General features: G+C 37.7%; 1 protein-coding gene across 1 annotated transcript; it reads right to left on the bottom strand.

The window, feature by feature from the left end:
* Positions 1-14,914: 14,914 nt before the first annotated feature.
* Vti1b (Vesicle transport through interaction with t-SNAREs 1b) lies at positions 14,915-17,884 on the bottom strand. Its single transcript, XM_075291159.1, has 2 exons — positions 17,701-17,884; positions 14,915-15,903 (listed from the first exon to the last, which is right to left on the bottom strand). The coding sequence occupies exons 1-2, from the start codon at positions 17,818-17,820 to the stop codon at positions 15,697-15,699; spliced, it is 327 nt and encodes a 108-aa protein (XP_075147274.1). The 5' UTR covers positions 17,821-17,884; the 3' UTR covers positions 14,915-15,696.
* Positions 17,885-20,438: the final 2,554 nt, after the last annotated feature.

Raw genomic sequence — 20,438 nt, 5'->3', positions numbered from 1 at the left:
AAGTTTATTTAAATTAGTTTCCGTTAATTTAAATTTCAAATTGTAACGATAAAATTACGTCATAACTTGTTAGAGTCATTTCTTTATTTTCTAGTACTTTCCTAAACATCTTTTCCCAATAAACACAGGATGAGCGTTTTTCAAATGCAACAACTTTTCAGTTTGAGGGTAAATATAATTTTCAACATAAATTCAACTTGACTTGAAATAGCTCATCTTCAATACATCTTCAAATTGTTTGCGAATTACTTCCAATTTGCCAAAATGTTGACGAAATCTTTGAAAAGGTGTTGAATATAATATGAGAAAACTTTGACAAAACACTACCCTAAAATGCAACGAAAAAACCATGTGGTTTTCAATACTTATTTGTGCAACGAAGTTCGTGGTCAATTGCAAGAAATTAAAAAAATAGAAAATTTTAGACAAATAACCAAATAGTTTATAAAAATAGGTAAGTGAAAATAAAAAATGAAATAAAACTTTAAGGAAGTCACTAAATGTATATCTCTTTGCAGAAAACTAACATTATGGATTCTACGTTCTTGAAAACATTAAACAGCTGACCAATGAAAAAATGGTGGACAATTAACTGGAACTGCTTCAAATAGTTTATAATAATTGGTACGTCAATATGAAAAATTAAATCAACACTTTAGAGAAGTCACTAAATTTAAATCTCTTTGCAAACTAAAATCTTTGGATGCTACATTCTTGCAAACATTAAGAAGCTGACCAATGAAAAATGAGTGGCTTATCGACAAGAAAAAGTTTCCAGAAACATTACAAGTGCAACCAATTAAAATTGTTAAAAACAACAAATTGTTGAAATCAACAACTTCTGGGTGAAAATGTGCATCACATCGTCAGTTTAATTCATATGCTATTATCAGTTTAAAATGGATATTTTGTGAATTCCTTCTGCTGGAAATCAATTCTAACACGCGGTCCAGTATGTTCCTAATTTCAAATTGCCCGCATGTTAATAAATTTTAATGCTGTTTTATGACACCAAAAGGAAGGAAATCGAATTATCAATGCAAAAGTGTTTACTAATAGTGTTTAAGATATTTAAAGTTTTGTTGTTTGTTTTTTTGTTCTTATTTGTTGATATGTTTAATAAGATTATTATTTATCAATTGGTATTGTAGTGTATTATGTAGTGTAGTGTATTATTATATATTTTATTTTGATGAAAATGAATAAATTATACAAAATTCATAGAATTTTGGCTTTGACTTTCAATTTGAAGTGGGGATATCATTCATACAAATTTAGGTTGAAAAGTATTTGCAACGATGTTAATTTTGAATTTGACTCGCATCGAAAATTGTTTGACAAATTATTGAGTAGCGATGCATTTCAATTTGAGGATAACACTTGAGATATTATTGCTAATGTGTTGAATTTCACTGTTGAGGGTAATGTCTGTTTTTTGTTGCGAACGCGATTTTCTCAACAATTTCTCAACTTGAATATTACCCTAATCCTTTGAAAAAATGTTTGAAAAATTGTTGAAATTTAGCATTTTTCAAACGTTTGTGTTTATTGGGTTGTGTTCTTAGTTTTACAATCGTTCATTGTAAAGGTAACGCTTTTTGTTTTGCTTATTGTTGTAGTTGTGGTGATGTGACCATGGTCACTTATGTTATGCCTGCACGACATCCACCAGATAGTAGAATGCACTATATTATTAGCATAAGCCTAAAAGTATGTGTGCCATATCACCTGTACAATAACGCCCGATAGAACATTCCAGATGGCTGTAGGCAATGAAGATAACCGGTTGAATATGTGCTGTTAGATAAATTGTATCTAGATAGTTCTAGATGGTTGTAGGCCAAACTACCCAGAATCTTCGAAATCGTCAAATCACGGTATATAAGCCCCTGGCGGAGGGAGCTGTGAAGTCAGTCGTAAGCTAAAGTTTATACAGTACACATCGTAGAGCAAATAAGTGAAACCTATCAGTTAAACAAATAAATTGTAGATTGTCGTTATTTGAAAAGAACTGTGTTTTAATTATAGGGTTATTAAACACGCCTCAATATAAAAACAATATTATGTACTCTTGAGTTTATCATTAATTCTCTAATTGTCTTCATTTTCATAATTATTTTTGTCACTTTCATTACAACATTTGATTATAGCGAATACTCTCACTCTTATTATACCCTTCACCACTACTGTGGTACAGGGTATAATAAGTTTGTGCATTTGTATGTAACGCCAAGAAGGGAAAGTCTGAGACCCATCGTTTAGTATATCGATCGTCTTAGAATTAAATTCTGATTCGATTTAGCAATGTCCGTCCGTCTGTCTGTTCATGTATTTTTATGTGCAAAGTACAGGTCGCAGTTTAAATCCGATCGTCCTCAAATTTGGCATAGGGTCGTTTTTTTGGCTATTGATTTTGGAAAAAATCGGTGCAGATATAGTTTACTATCGATTTTCGTGAAATTTTGCATAGAGAGTAGAATTGACATTCTACCAACGCTTGGTAAATTGGATTGAAATCGGTTTAGTTCAAATTTTGCACAATGAGTAACATACGTTTAATAGTAAATAACATAGCTGCCATATATATCTTTGGACTTATATGGCCTCAAAAGCCATGACTTGCTACAAATTTTGCACAAGGAGTACGTTTAACAGTATCGGTAAGTGTGCCAAATTTGGTTGAAATCGATTCAGATTTAGATATTTTTTTTTTTGTTATTATTTTCATCTATGGATTAAACCCTTACAGACTAACAGTAATATATTACATTATATACATATCGTTTGTTAATATATCAAGTATTTAATAATAATGTTATCTTTTTCTTTACATTGTATTTCTCTTCTGACAAATCAAGATAATAATAAAATTTATTGAATTCTTTACAAAGACGGCGAAGTGGATCGTTGTTTTCAAAGTTCGTTCGAAAGTATTCAATGTGGAGCAGTTCAAAGTTGCGGGTAGGTCTAAAGGGTACATTGAATGATATGCTGTTAATAAGGAAGTCAGATTTAAATCTTCCGTTAATTAAATCAACCATAAAACAGATATTCAGCATGGTACGTCTACTTTTCAGTGTAGGTAATTTGATGAGCGATAGTCTTTCTTTGTAAGACGGCAAGGTTTGAGGTGTCCAGTTATTCCGACGTAAACAAAACAGTAAAAATTGTTTCTGAACAGATTCAATACGATTGCAATGAATTTGGTACTGTGGGTCCCAAATTACAGATCCATATTCCAGGATAGGACGCACAAGTGAAGTATATAAGTTTCTTGTAACAAATGGGTCAGAAAATTCCTTACTCCAGCGCTTGACAAATCCAAATGATCCATAGGCCTTATTTACAGTCATAGAAATGTGAGATCTAAAATTTAGCCTACGATCCAAAAGTATTCCAAGATCTTTAAAGGATTCAACAGTTTCAAGCGTTGTGCCATTCAAGTTATAATTCGTGTCGACATAATTTAATCTATAAAAAGAGATATGCTTGCATTTCCTTATGTTCAGTTCCATCATATTTGATGAGCACCATCTGTACATGCTATTCAGATCAGATTGGATTAAGGATTGGTCATCACTATTCCGAATAACCTTTATAATTTTAACATCGTCAGCATACATGAGAGTGTAACCATATTTAATGGCTGATGGAAGGTCATTTATAAATAAGCAGAACAATAGAGGGCCAAGATGACTGCCTTGTGGAACACCAGAAGGCACATGTATTGATTTTGAAATAATGTTATCAAATACTACAAATTGTGTACGATTCTTTAGATAACTTTCAAACCAGGATACCATTAATTCACTGAAGCCCATGCGATGCAGTTTGTACAGTAAAAGTGAATGGTTTACTTTGTCAAACGCCTTACTAAAATCAGTATAAATGACATCAGTCTGTAAACGATCTCTAAAGCCTTCATTAACCATTGTAGTCAATTCCAAGATATTTGTTATGGTCGAACAAGATTTACGGAAGCCGTGTTGTTTAGGCGATAGAAGAGAGGAGACTTGATGATTCAAACTATCAGAAATAATTTTCTCCAACAGTTTTAGAATAGCACTTAATTTAGGTTAGGTTAAAGTGGCAGCCCGATTAAGATTCAGGCTCACTTAGACTATTCAGTCCATTGTGATACCACATTAACTAAAAGTACCTATTACATATGGGCACTTCTAGTTTTAACCGCTGAACCTTCTTGATTGTTTTTCTTTGTTGAACCAACCAGATTGTTCCAAAAATATTAGCAGACTGCTTAAGTTAACGTTTTCCAGATCCGCCAGTAATCTGAAGCTATATGCTCCTAAAAGTTGCTTGCGCTTTACACAAAATGCAGGACACTCACACAAGAGGTGTTTAATTGATTCTTTTTCCTCCGCATCATGACAGCTCATACAATAGTCATTATACTTCGCGCCAATAGTTTTTGCAAAATCTCCTATCAGGCAGCGACCCGTTATAGCAGATAACAGGAGTGATATCTGACGTCTCGAGAACATTAGCATATCTAGTGTGCGGTTTAAGTTGAAATGGGGCCATATTTGCTTGGTGTCGTTACAACCCTTGCAATTCTCCCATCGAACATTTGCCATCATAACAGCCTTCTCACGCAGCATGAGCTTGCAGGTAGCTAGGGGCATACCAACAAATTCTAGTTCCCCTGGAATATGTAAGGTAGTCCCTAGCCTTGCCAACTCATCCGCTTCGCAGTTCCCCGGTATGTTCCTATGGCCAGGCACCCATATTAGGTGAATATTGTACTGCTCAGCCATCTCATTGAGAGATTTGCGGCAATCGATGGCCGTTTTCGAGTTGAGGAACACAGAGTCCAAGGATTTTATTGCAGGTTGACTGTCTGAGTATATATTAATGCCCACATTCTTTGGAACATTACTTCTCAGCCAATTCGCCACCTCTCTTATTGCTAATATTTCAGCCTGAAAAACACTACAGTGATTAGGTAATCTTTTCGCTATTTGAAATTCCAGATCATTAGAATATACTCCGAAACCCACTTGTCCATCCAATTTGGAGCCATCAGTGTAGAAATCTATATATTCTTTATTCCCCGGGGTCTGTGTGCACCACGTCTCACTGTTGGGGATTAGAGTCTCAAACTTTTTTCAAAAAGTGGACTCGCCAAAGTGTAATCCACTACGTTAGGCACATCTGACATTATTTTGAAGACAGAACTGTGACCGTAACCTTTTTCCGACCACAGCGATAGTTCGCGCAACCGCACAGCCGTTGTTGCAGCTGACTGTTTGGCCAAAATGTCTAAAGGCAATAGATGCAGCATGACATTAAGGGAATTTGTTCCTGTCTTGCTGAATGCGCCTGAAATACACAAGCACGCCATACGCTGAACTTTATCTAAACCAGTCGGTTTCTGAAGTGCCGGCCACCAGACTACAACACCATATAGCATTATAGGTCTAACCACTGCCGTGTATAGCCAATGCACAATTTTTGGTTTTAGTCCCCACTTTTTTCCTATTGCCTTTTTGCACGAGTACAAAGCTACAGTTGCCTTCCTCGCCCTTTCTTCAATATTAAGCTTAAAGTTCAGCTTCCTGTCCAAAATAACGCCAAGGTATTTTGCACAATCACCAAAGGGAATTTCAATACCCCCTAAGGAAATAGGCCTAACCGTGGGAGTTTTGCGATCTTTGCAGTACATGACTAATTCTGTCTTTGCAGGATTTACCCCAAGACCATTGTCTTTCGCCCATTGTTCAGTCATCCAGAGGGCCCTCTGAATAATATCTCTCATTGTGGATGGGAATTTTCCCCTGACTGCCAGAGCTACATCATCTGCGTATGCCACCACTTTTATCCTTTCTTTTTCTAGAGTAACCAGAAGGCTATTTATAGCAACATTCCAAAGAAGAGGTGATAGAACTCCTCCTTGGGGAGTGCCTCTGTTCACATACTTTTGTATGTTTGCTTGTCCTAGTGTGGCTGAAACACGTCTCTTCATTACCAGTTCGTCTAACAGCCTGAGTATACATGGATCAACATTCAGAGTTGTCAGTCAATTTAATATCGAGCTCGGATGGACATTATTGAACGCCCCTTCGATGTCTAGAAATGCCACGATTGTGTATTCTTTGACAGATAGTGAACTTTCAATAAAGCTGACTAGTTCATGTAGTGCGGTCTCAGTAGACCTGCCCTTCGAGTATGCATGCTGTCGTTTCGAGAACAAACTTGAATCGATGCTAGTTCTAAGATAAATATCTATCATCCTCTCCAGAGTCTTAAGTAGGAATGAGGATAAGCTGATTGGTCGGAAATCCTTCGCCCTCGAGTGAGAGGCTTTTCCCGCTTTAGGTATGAAAACGACTTTTGTTTCCCTCCACTTTCCTGGGATATATGATAAGTTGATACATCCTTTATATATCACCGACAACCAGGGGATAATTTTGTCAGTTACAGCTTGTAACTCCGCCGGAGTAATTCCATCAGGTCCAGGGGATTTGAATGGTCCAAAGCTATTTAGCGCCCATCTTATTCTAGTTTCCGATACAATTTCCTCGATAGGAAACGACCGCTGAGCAACTGTGGCACCGCCAGTACATGGTTCAACCGTCTGATTTCCAGGAAAATGTGTGTCCAATAGTACCTCCAGCGTCTCCTCACTGGACGTTGTCCAATTGCCCTCCTATGTTTTAATGAAACCTGGAGCGGAGTTGGTGGATGCTAGAACCTTCCGTAGTCTGGAAGCCTCGGACGTATTCTCAATACTGCTGCAGTAATCATTCCAAGAGTTATGCTGAGCCTTTCTCAATTCTCGCTTGTATCCTCTCAGATTCTTCTTGTAAGCGTCCCAGTCCTCAGGGGCTCTGGTGGACTTTGCCTTGTTAAAGAGCTTCCTGCAGGATTTCCTCATATTACTTAATTCCGTAGACCACCATGGTGATCGATGTTTCCCCCTTGGCTTTCCTCTAGGGCATGCAGCTTTCAGTGAGATGTTGAAGGCCTTAGTAATCCGCTCCACTGCATTTTCGATATCTTGCACATTTCTCATATTTGTCTCTGTTATTTCCGGTATCATCATATTGAACGATTCCCTATACCTATTCCAGTCAGCTTTCCTAACATTTGGCGGAAATATGATCTTGGTGATATGAACATCAAATTTGAAACTGATGTAGCGATGATCTGAGAAGCTGTGTTCACTTAAAACCTGCCACTCAGATATCATTTCATTCAGTTCTTGCGAGGCCAAGGTGATGTCCAAAACCTCTTGCCTGTTTTTAGTGACAAAGGTTGGGACATCTCCCTTGTTGCAAACTACCAGATTAGTACGCAAAATAAACTCTATTAGCGACTCTCCCCTTGCATTAGTATCACTACTTCCCCATATACTATGATGTGCATTCGCATCGCATCCCATAATGAGTTTCGTCTTTGTTTCCAGTGACTCCTCCACTAAGGTCTTAACGGCATATGGAGGCATCTCCCTGTCATGTCCCATGTAGACCGAAGATACCCAATATTTGCATTTGGCTATTTCTAAACTTGCAACGACAGTGTCTGTATTGCACATTGAAGGAAGCAGAAACAAGTTGAGCTCGTTTTTAGCAATTATACAGGCTCGATTTACATCATTATCAGTATACTGCAATAGTTTGAACCCCGGAGTACTTAATTCACATATTTCGTTTTTATAAACATATGGTTCTTGAATAAGAACTATATCTATATCCCCTTTCATCAGGAGAACTTTTAAGGCAGCACATGCAGCCTTAAAATGATGAAGATTTATCTGGAGGATCCGTAGGACCATCGAGATTTTCAACAACCGTCACATCAGCCGCTTCAATCGAGTCATCAAGAATGTCCTCTTCAGAGATATCGGTGACTCTCGCAATAGGTTCAACTTTGGTGAGCTCTGAGGCAGCAGAAGCCTCCTCACGCATACGGTATCTATCCATGTCTTCAAATGTCTTGGTATCCCCCTCGACTTCGCAAGAGGATCCGCTTACTTCTGATTCAGACAGAGGCTTGTCCATTTCTGAATCCTTTAGCTGATCGTTTTTATACACCTTCATTTGGATATAATGAAAGCCATAACATACACGGCCCTGGGACTTTGCTAGATGTGGCAAAGACTGAGTGTTCAATATAAACACTACATGCCGTCTTGGCCCATCCACTTCATCCAAACGGCCAACCTTCCAATCAGCTGTTGGAAGATCTGGATTGCATTGTTTCAGTCTATTTAAAATAGATTCAGGGTCAGGAGGGTTTGCAGGTATCCACGCATGTGCTCTTGGTCTAGCCGGTATGTCTTTCTTCTCGACTAACTCTAGAGCAGCTCCTTCCCAAACTTCACCAATTAGTATCAGAGCAGCTTTAAAACATTCTATAGACCTCTGGTCCTCAAATGCGACTAGCTTAAATCGTCCTTGATACCAACCAGCCTCTTGGTGTCGAGGATCTGGGCCGGGAAACTTTTCCAGCACCTGTGAGTAGACGCCAGACAAAGCATTCTCAATTTCCCCCCATTTTTGCTTTGGAACCATACCGTCCAATGCTCCTTTATTTATGATAGCCATCACAAGGCTGTCTTTAGCAACTGAGGCAAACGATCGTTGATCCCTTTTGGAGGATGGCAGCTCATCCGGTGATCGTTCCCTTTTTCCAGCCTCAAGAATTCCTTGAGCCCATTTTAAGGAATCGCTTTGTTTAGCCGACAACGTGCTTGGGTCGACTGATCCTAATTTCTTTAGGATAAACAAAGCATTTCTGCGTTCCTTGAATCTCTTTCGTGAGGGATTACCTCCTTTTGATGCCGTTACCTTGGAAAAGGTTCGACTTGTCAAATTGTCGCCACCTGTCGACCCGTCTACAGGTCGACTAATTGGGCCTAACTCTTGGTCATTGCCCAAATTTATAACTCCAGTCGATACTCGTCCACTGGGCCCTGAAGTTAGCAACCCAGTGGATGTCTTTGAATTTCTCTGCATGGTGGCCTAATATCCCACCACACTTGAAATTCGTAGTAGGTACTTATTACGATGATTTTATCCGCTATTAAAAAACACGTCCGTTCCGTTCGACGGTTGAATAATAATAATAATAATTCAACTGGTTGGTTATCTTCATAGTCTTGCCTACAACCAACTAGACTATTCTACTAGTATCTGGCAGATGTCGCACATGCATATCTGATTATGCTCAGCCATCAAGTATCTCGTAATTTATCTGCAGATGATTATGCTCATATTACTACAACAATAACAATAAGCAATGAAGACTACAAAACAAAAGGGGTTACTTTACAATGAACGATTGAGAAACTAAGAACACAAAAGATGTTTTGGAAAGTACTAGAAAATAAAGAGATGATTTTGACATGTGATGACGTAATCTAATCGTTACAATTTGAGATTTTAAATTAACGGAAACTAATTTAAATAAACTTTAATCTAGAAATATCTAATTCGTAACAATATTGAAAAAGGTCCTTTCGATAGGTGTTGTAGGATAGATCAAATACTTCAACGTATTCGGAAGACTATTATACAGTCACCAATTATCACATGAAAGGGTTTATTCATGTGTCGACTAGCAGATGGAAAAATCAATTGATTGCGACGAATTTATATCAATATTCCCAGCGACATTCCCATATAGTGTAACTAATTCATTCATTCCGTCTCTACCGCCGCAAACCAGGTCGTTTCCATTACCCCACTTAGACCAGCTATCCTTAATTATCATTTTATCCTCTCGGATTTTAATTTTATGCTCTTAGCTAATGTTTCGTTTTTTAGTTGACCACAGTTGGACCCTTCATCCTTCCCGGTCTGTCCTTAAATAGTGTAGGTGAGGACATTTTTCCGACAATTTTCAGTACTGTTAAAGCAAATTGAATATTTAAAGTTTTTTTGTATAAAATAACTTTAGTTACAATTTCTAATTTTATTTGTCACAATTGTCTCTTAAACATTGACGTAGCTAGCAAAGTTCTCCAGAGGAGTGAGAACTACAATGTATGCGCTTTGTTATATACCCTTAAAAGAAAGAAATTCAAGAAGATGCGAAGAGCACACGACATTCAATACAAGGATATACTGATTTCAAGTCGTTTGCAAGAGTTCACATGTAGCTATTCTGTGTTAAGGTATGTACTATGTTCGCTTTTCGCGTTGAAATTTTCGTGGTTACTTCATTAAAAAAGTTCAATATAAAGCAGATAAATTAACTCAATTGATACGATGTTTCTTGTTTCTCTAGATTTCGACAAGACTTTACAGGAATAACTTTGTTTTCATTTATAATTTCGATTATGTAAGGAATAGTAATCGCGAAAATAAAGTGATTTTCAACTGGAAAACCGAACATGGAACAAGTACCAAAAGCTAGGAACTTGGGCGTTATCATAAACAGTAGCCTTAGATGGAATGATCATATTGTTACGTTTTTATATTGAAGCGTGTTTAATAATCCTATAATTAAAACACAGTTCTTTTCAAATAACGACAATCTACAATTTATTTGCTTAACTTTCACTTATTTGCTCTACGTTGTGTACTGTTTGCCTTTTAGTTTACGACTGACCTCACAGCTCCCTCTGCCACAACCATCTAGAACTATCTAGATACAATTTATCTAACAGCGCATATTCAACTGGTTATCTTCATTGCTTACAGCCATCTAGAATGTTCTACTAGTGTCCGGCAGATGTCGCACATGCATAGCCGATTATGTTCATAGTCTTGCCACAATTATCTAATCATTTTGTCTAGTCTTGCCTACAATATCTAGAACAATCACTTTGTCGTTTCTGCCTATCTCGTAATTTACCTGACAGAGGGTTGTGCTCATATTACTACAACAATAACAAAACAAAAGGGGTTACTACCATTATTGTGAAACTAATAACACAAAAGATGTTTAGGAAAGTACTAGAAAATAAAGAAATGATTTTGAACGTGATGACGTAATTTGACCGTTACAAATTTTAAATTAACGGAAACTAATTTGAATAAACAACTTAAATCTAGAAATATCAAATTCGTAACACTGCCTCCCGCTTAAGCATGTTCGTCCCGAACAGGCACAGAACCCGTTCCGTATGGAGCCAAACGTCCAATGTGAACAACTTTCATCTTTGACCTTGGGCTGTCGTCCTCTTGAATGCGGTATACAACATCATTGATCTTCTTGATGACTTTATATGGGCCTTCCCACTGTGTTTGTAGTTTAGGACATAATTCTTCCTTTCGTTGCGAATTGAATAGCAGAACCAGTTGTCCTTCTTTAAAGCCCTCAGTGTTCGCTGCACGATCATATCTCGCCTTCATCCTGTTGCTGACCATTTTTATATTGTTTCGTACTGATTCTTGAACTTTACCAAATGTGTTTGGTATGTCGTTACTAGTTTCTTCCATGGCGAGATCATTGGGTGTAGCGCCGTATCAAATCTCCGGGAAACTTCAATTCAATGCTCGTCCCAGTCTGGTTGGCCGTTATCCACCACCTTTCGAAGATGTTCTTCCAGAGTGCGATTAAACTTTTCTACCATGCCATCAGATTGTGGATGCAATAGCGTAGTCCTTGTTTTCTTGATACCAAGGGAGTCACAAATCTCTTTGAATAGGGCCGATTCAAATTTCTTCCTTGGTCTGAGTGTATCTCGGACGGCACACCGGACATCAAGCAGCTATCTTCTCGTTACGCAATGGTTATTTTCGGGCTTGGACAACGTTCGGCTAAAATATCCGATGACCTTCTCTTTACCATCTATTTGTTGGGACAAGACACCTCCAATTCCGAACACGCTAGCATCTGTATCCAAAACAAATTTTTTACCAGGAATAGGATATGCCAGGACAGGAGCAGAACATAAAAGTTCTTTTAGATGATGGAATGACTCTTCCTGTTCATTACTCCACTGGAACTTCTGACCTTTTTGGGTTAATTTATGGAGGCTAGCGGCGATGCTGGCGAAATTTGGTACGATTCGCCTGTAGTAGGTGCATAAACCAAGGAAGTTGCGCAATTCATGGAGATTGGCCCTCTGCTGTCACATGATGACCCAAGTACTTAACTTCCCGCTGGAAAAGGGAACACTTCTTTGCGTTAAGTCGTAGACCAGCGGCTGACAGTTGCTGGATAACATCCTTCAAGTTCTTAAGGTGTTCGTCAAATGTTTTGCCCATAACTATGTTATCGTCGAGGTATATCAAGTAGGACTTCCAATGCAACCCCTTTAGCACCCGCTCCATCAATCGCTCGAAGGTAGCCGGAGCATTGCAGAGCCCGAATGGCATTACATTGAACTGCGAAAGACCGCCATTAACGCCAAAAGCTGTCTTTTCTTTGTGTCTCTCTCGGCGATCTCTACTTGCCAATATTCACTCTGCAAATCAAGCGTGGAAAACCATGTTGTCCCGGCTAATGTGTCAATCGTGTCATCAATGCGTGGAAGCGGATAACTGTCTTTTTTGGTGACATGATTTAATTTTCTGTAGTCCACACAGAATCGGGTGCTACCATCTTTCTTTTTGACCAACACAACTGGGGAGCACCAAGGACTTGATGATGGCTCGATCACACCACTTTCCACCATTTCCTTTACAAGTTTTTGAACCTCATCTCGTTTTGCTAGAGGAACACTTCGTGGTGCCTGTTTTATTGGTCTTTGCTCTGTGGTATTTATTTCATGCTTCACCACAGATGTTCTTCCCTGATTCCCCTTCTCAAAGGCAGAGGCGTTTTTCCATAACAATTGCTTCGACATAACCTTCCAGATGTTTTCTCGCAGTTCCATGTGCCTTTGATGAGTTGCTTTCCAAATTTACTATTGCCTCGGCTGGTGTACATTTGCCAATGTCAGAAAATTTTCAAATAAGCTCATCATGGTCAGATAAATTTAAAACTCGAACTGGTATATGTAAGTCCCTCTTCATTTGTTGTTACCAGGGCATTTGCTATCAAGATGTTGTTTTTGTTTTCTGCTGGTTCAACAACCCAAAATTTGCCGACTTCACAATCTCCATTCACAGAAACCCATATTATTGCTTCGGCATTTGGTGGTATTGACCAAAGATAATAAAAGAGGAAGATGGGAGATTGGCTTGCGGCATACCAAATGTTGCATTTACCAGATTAGTTTAATACATGTTTGTAATCTTTTAGTTGTTTTTCGCTTTTATATTTTAAATGAAAAATTTAATTTTCTTAATGAAACAATGTAAAATGTAAGGCAACAACAAAAAAAATTACATTTTCCCCTTTATGGAAATTTATTTCGTGCTCTTAATTTCGTTTTATTTGCATTTTAAAGCTATGTCAATACTTGTCGTATACGCGTTTGGTTCGAGTATTAAACTAATGTGGTAAATGGTTTGATGTGCTCAGTAGCCAATCTCCCATCTTCCTCTTTTATTATCTTTGGTATTGACTCTGGCTGGCTCGTTGTCAAACATCTGACAGGCGTATTCTCACTATAGCCCACGTTTACCGGTATTTCGATATGGCGCCAGGTCATTATATGACGCCTCATATCCAGGTTAAGATCAAAGGCAATCATAAAATCTGCTCCAATTATAACTTCGTCCACTATATCGGCCACAATGAATTCATAATTTACGGATTTGTTCGCAATGGTTAACTTTACAGGAACCTTTCCATATACGGTTGCTGGTTCCCCTGTAGCAGTAAGTAGTCTAACTCCAATCAGCGGTGTAACTTTCCCTTTTACTAAATCAGATCTAATGATAGATTTCGATGCACCAGTATCTACCGTCAAGGTACGCTTATCGCCATTAATACCACCCCAATAGCCAAATTGTTATTTCTCTGTTGAACTATTGCTATAGAGATTGTGGGGCCATCATCTGTGGGAGCCAGCTCTTGCCCCGCTGAACTAGCTCGATTTAGTTTAAAGGTGACTCACTTGAATGTGAGATCACCATTTTGTGGTGATTGCCTGATGGGGATGTTGATCTTGACCGCTTGCGTCGTGCTTTACATTCTCGGGCAAGATGTCCGGGCTTATCACAGTTATAACATTTCATAGCCTGCTTAAAAGCCTCTTTTACTGATTCAATCACGGATTTTGATTCATCTTGATCGGTCTCCACTCTGCGTACCTTGTGAATTTGGGGTCGTGCCAGCAATCTCGCAGTCTCTTGTGCAAGTGCAAATGTTACGGTCTCTGCAAATGTAGCCTTTTGTGACGCATATGTTGCGCATTTTATATCTGGGTCTCTAATTCCATTCACAAAGGTCTCAATCTTAATGCGGTCCACAAGTGGATGGCCTTCTCCTGGATATGTCAAAAGCACCAACCGCTCAACCTCAGTTGCAAAGTCTTGTAGAGTCTCATTTGATTTCTGGACTCTTCCTCTTAATTCCATTCTGAAGATGTCTGGCTTATGTTCTCCGCCGTACTTACGTTGAAGTGCCGCTATTACTTCATTATAATTATTTCTAGAGGCAGCGGAAATGCTTTGTATCACATCAGCGGCATTGACCTTTAATGCCAATAGAAGTTCAATTACTTTGTCATTGTCGTTCAATAAATTTCTAGAAGCAACCATTTCGAATTGGAATTTGAATACATCAAATGAAGTTGAGCCATCGAAAACAGGAGGTTTGGTTTTCGAGCCCTCGATAACGCGCACTGGTCCACCTTTAATTTCGAGGTCAGCCATTTTTTCTCCAGGTGTAGAAGTTTCTCATCGTGAACTACAATTTTCTCATCCACGGAAAGAATTTTCTTATCCAATTCTAGCAGAAGGATTGTTATAGTTCGGATACGACATAAATTACTACTTTGTGAATCGCAATTCCTCATAAATTCCGTCCGTCTTTGGAACACGATCCAAAATACAATCAGCAACGCATACTCTTTCAAAAAAGCATTACATAGATAATTTAAAAATAACACTTTTAACTAATTAATTATTTTTTATTTATTTATTTATTTATTTTTGTTTTTTGTAAAGATTATTATGCATTCATATATTTCCAGTAAGTATAATTCTGTGCAAAATTTTAATTTCTATTTTCTATTCAACTATATTATATATTCTATTATTCTATTCAACTATATTATATGGTATATTTCTTGTACTTATTTTTTAAAATTTGCATACATATTTTGTTTTTATCTAAAAATTTTATATTCTTTAATTAAACCAATATAAATCACATACAATAACTAAAAGATTTAATGTTGTAGGGTATGCAAACAAAATAAATAAAATATATAACCATAGTACGTCCTCAGCGTACTGAAATTTGGAAGAACATTTGTGTTTACCGATTATTTTCTGAATGTAGTTTTCCTATATACCTCTCGTCCTGCAGAAATACAGACCCTTTTTAAACATTGTTTAAACGATATATATTTTGTTTTGGTGTTAATTACTATTATTTTTCTTTTTTGCTTACAAGTTATTTATCCTTATTTCGCTACAAGGTACCAAACATATGTTGTTTAATTAACTAGAATCACATACTCGTACTGTAATGTGAAACTATAAAATAAATAAACCCACAAAATATACATATACAAATACGATTGTGTGTGGTCTGATGTTATCATCGACAAATTCCGATATTACTTTATGTACTCATATTTTCTTGTGGCCCTAACATTATATTATTTGAAAAAACATATAGCCACGACGGTTTCATGGGGATTCATAACAAATAGAAAGGTGAATATTATTGTATAAATTTGATTATAATTAATCCTGTCAATATTGCTAATTCAAAAAAAATTATGAGAGACAACAACAATTTGTTATATATAAATTCGCGTTGAAGCTTTCGTATAATTCTACGTGCTTTGGAAAGATCTTCATTAGCATCTTCAATCCGTCGAGTAGAACGTAAAAGAGATTCTCGCTGTTCTCCTAAATCAGCTAGCACCTATAAAAGAAAGGATACACTTTGAAAAATCGAAAGATAGTAATATAAGATGCCTATGTTGAATAACATATAAGAAGCGTTTTGAGACAAATTAAACCCCTAAATTTTGAGAATCCCATTTAAGGAATACATAGGTCTACTATTTATTCCTTTTCCATAAAAACATGATAATAAAATACTTCATTCCTTTTTAAAGGTGATGCTGCTTTTAAGTATATTAAGTCCAGTAAGTTAAATATTAAGTTCAGTAAGAGCCATAAATACTTTGTCACTTTTTTTAATATGTGGTGAGTGATGATTTCGATGGAACAAAGCTACTTTAGCAAACGTTGTTAGAAACAAAACAAATTTTTTTGAGTGCAGGAGAGCGGATTTTAAAGCCAAAATGTTAAGTAAAAATTTGTCGGAAAAGCCTAGTTTTCGAGATATCCACACCTGCAAATATGTATTTTCCTTAATATTTTTGTTAATTCTGGCAGCAATTTTTCATGAAATGAATGAAATAGCGTTTTTGGTAAAAATAGTACATTTTAGAGAGAGTACAAATTTTGTCGGAAGAGCGTAAATTTCGATACTTGAAAATTGGCGTATAGGTGGCACGACCCTTGAAAATTTGCGTATAGGTGGCACGCCTTCGGCCGGGGTTTGAGACTTTCTCCTATAGACTGGGTCCACAGTAGGTCAACGCGAAACCAAAGGAGATAGGTGGCCGGTCTTCGGCCACCTATCCGACAGTGTCGAAAGTGGGCTCATGCGAACACAGGACCTCTCCGGGTCCATGTTATTCTAAATATATTACGTTTAGGATGATAATGTGAGATGGATACTAAATCAATCTTCGTGATAATGAAAACTTAAGGGCCTGTAACTCCGAAAATAGGTCTTTCCGACAAAAAGTGGTATATCACATCTGTGTTTAGAATCGAAAAGTCTACAACCTGGCAAATTTGACCAATCGGACCACTTCGACTAAAGTAGATAAGATATTAAGGAATTCATTAATTAAGGAAAATTGGACCATTTGTACTAAATTAAATTAAGCCCAAAACGAAAACATCAAAAAAATCCACAAAATGATTTTGAATGACCATAAAATGAAGTTGATCGCAATAGCAGAGGCCTTAAAGATATAAAAGGAACGTGTTGGTCATATCATTCATCAATATTTGGATATGCGGAAGCTCTGTGCAAAATGAGTGCCGCGCGAGCTCACATTTGACCAAAAACAACGTGTTGATGATTCTGAGCGAGACAATGGATGAAACATGGCTCCATCACTACACTGCTGAGTCCAACCGACAGTCGGCTGAGTGGACAGCGACCGGTGAACCGTCTCTTTGGGATGCGCATGGAATAATTTTTACCGATTATCTCGAGAAGGGAAAAACCATCAACAGTGACTATTATATGGCGTTATTGGGGCGTTTGAAGGTCGAAATTGCAGCAAAATGGCCCCATATGAAGAAGAAAAAAGTGTTGTTCCACCAAGACAACGCACCGTGCCACAAGTCATTGAGAACGCTGCAATGAAGAGTTGATAGCCGAAACTGAGGCTTATTTTGAGGCAAAACGGAAGGAGTACTACCAAAATGGTATCAAAAAATTGGAAGGTCTTTATAATCGTTGAATCGCTGTTTAAGGGAACTATGTTGAATAATAAAAACGAATTTTGATAAAAAAAAATGTGTTTTTCTTTGTTAGACCGGGGACTTATCAGCCAACCTGTTAAGAATTTACTACTGAACAAGAAAATTTTACCATTGTACTAAATTAAATTAAGCCCAAAACTGATTTTACCTCAGTGCCAATTTGCTCTGCTTCATATGCTAACACATTAGATCTTTGAAGACTATCACCAGTTCTTTGCAGCACATTGTATGTGCTATTCCTGAACTGTTCATTAGTATTCGCGAACATTTTCTTTTTCAGTGGTGTTGATTTGGAATTACTATCAGCTGGAAAAACATTGTTCCCTAAACTAAGTCATACGACGTACATCATAAGGCAATAAGACGACAACAGGGTGACAATAGTTCCGTACGAGTTCCCGACTCCCAATGGACACAAACGCTTAATAAATGCTACAATTCAACCTTGATAGAATAAGAGAGGTAGTCTGTCTTCTACAAAAACAATATTTTCAATTCTTAAATTTCAAGTTGAATGTTATCAAAAACAAAAATCCTTATTCCAACAAAAGTTTTCTCAACCACCACGTCGAAAACAGTCGTATACGATATCCCAAGGCATATTAATTAAAGGTAAAGTCACGAGCAAACGTGTGTACACTCCATGATATTTAGAAAGTCAAACTAAAATGACAGGTCACTTAAGTTGACATTTTGTTGTTGTTGTTGTAACAGTTTATTGTGATTTCATTCATTTTTATGTTATACGCTTTGGTACTTCTGCTTGTGGCCAGATCGAGGAACTCTGCGACTAAGGTGGGGTGCGTCCAAAGTGACCTGGCGGTAAGTCGGGTTGGTTTAGCTGGGCAAGAGAAAAGATTACGCATGTCGTGTGACCCTTGGTTGCAAATTGGACATACGTCAGCTACGCTGCTATCAATCACTGATAAATAGGAATTGAGGCGGCTGCACTTGCCTGATCTTAACTGGGCTAAAACTACCCTAGTATGCCGTGGGAGGTCTCTTTCCTCCGGTGCTATGGGCGGTGGACGGACTCCGAGAACAGGATTAACCTTGTAAAGGGTGATTCTTTTGAGGTTAGGATTTTCATGCATTAGTATTTGACAGATCACGTGGGATTTCAGACATGGTGTCAAAGAGAAAGATGCTCAGTATGCTTTGACATTTCATCATGAATAGACTTACTAACGAGCAACGCTTGCAAATCATTGAATTTTATTACCAAAATCAGTGGCAGAAAATCCGCTTTTTTATCGACAAATTTTGTTCAGCGATGAGGCTCATTTCTGGTTAAATGGCTACGTAAATAAGCAAAATTGCCGCATTTGGAGTGAAGAGCAACCAGAAGCCGTTCAAGAACTGCCCATGCATCCCGAAAAATGCACTGTTTGGCGTGGTTTGTACGCTGGTGGAATCATTGGACCGTATTTTTTCAAAGATGCTGTTGGACGCAACGTTACGGTGAATGGCGATCGCTATCTTTTGATGCTAACAAACTTTTTGTTGCCAAAAATGGAAGAACTGAACTTGGTTGACATGTGGTTTCAACAAGATGGCGCTACATGCCACACAGCTCGCGATTCTATGGCCATTTTGAGGGAAAACTTCGGAGAACAATTCATCTCAAGAAATGGACCGGTAAGTTGGCCACCAAGATCATGCGATTTGACGCCTTTAGACTATTTTTTGTGGGGCTACGTCAAGTCTAAAGTCTACAGAAATAAGCCAGCAACTATTCCAGCTTTGGAAGACAACATTTCCGAAGAAATTCGGGCTATTCCGGCCGAAATGCTCGAAAAAGTTGCCCAAAATTGGACTTTCGGAATGGACCACCTAAGACGCAGCCGCGGTCAACATTTAAATGAAATTATCTTCAAAAAGTAAATGTCATGGACCAATCTAACGTTTCAAATAAAGAACCGATGAGATTTTGCAAATTGTATGCGTTTTTTTTTTTTTAAAGTTATCAAGCTCTTAACAAATCACCCTTTAGCTTCTCACCGCTTCAGCTACAGTATCCTCATGAATCCTGTTCAAACCTGCCTGGTACGCTGCTTGATCTAGAAGCTCTCTTTTGTAGCGCTCTCTTTTTCCAGACACGCTGCCTCCATCGAGAATAAACAAACGGCTGATAGTTCTTTTATTAATGAAAAAAGTTATGTTAAATGTGATGAGATAGACGGAAAAATGTTATATTTATAAGAATTTATATATGTTTAATCAAATCAATAAACATCTACACAATCGTGTTTTACTTGACCACAATGATTCTTCTACAATTACCTTAAAATGCACTTTTTCTGATAGTTTGCAGGGGTTCTTAATGGCGTCCTTCGAAATTGATCTAAATAGGCACCTAATAATTGCACTGATGAGAAACTTTTTCGTAGTAACTTGGCGTGGTACAACTTCTCAATAGTGACGGCGCTTTTCCGACGAGTTTTTGATGTCGTATATGATTGTTTTCGACGTAGTGGGGATTCTCAGAAGCGCCCCCAAATTCAAAAAATGTTGGCAGGGTACATTAATATCGAACTTAATAACAACTAGGGCTGCCATCCGGCATAAATCCCGAATCCGGGGATGTTTTATTTTGAATCCCGGCATCCCGAAAAAAATAATTCCAATTATTACATTTGCCTCTTTTTAGCATTATTTGTTAATAAATTGCAATAAATTCAGTAAAAACGGACTTTAGATTTCATACCCGACAAATTGAGTTAAAAAACATTTATCCCTGACAGCATTTCAAAGTTCCATTTCATCCTCATCGCTACCACAGACTCGTAAGTGACACTGCAACAATCGCCAACTGTGATGGGGGAAGCGTATGAAAAAGTATGAAATGTACATGAAAGTATTTTGCCATCACTATTGTTACAAGAG

Source organism: Haematobia irritans, chromosome 1 (assembly GCF_050003625.1).
Source record: "Haematobia irritans isolate KBUSLIRL chromosome 1, ASM5000362v1, whole genome shotgun sequence".
Classification (NCBI taxonomy): domain Eukaryota; kingdom Metazoa; phylum Arthropoda; class Insecta; order Diptera; family Muscidae; genus Haematobia; species Haematobia irritans.
Note: the sequence above shows the minus strand (reverse complement) of the source record. Positions and strands in the feature narration are given on the sequence as shown.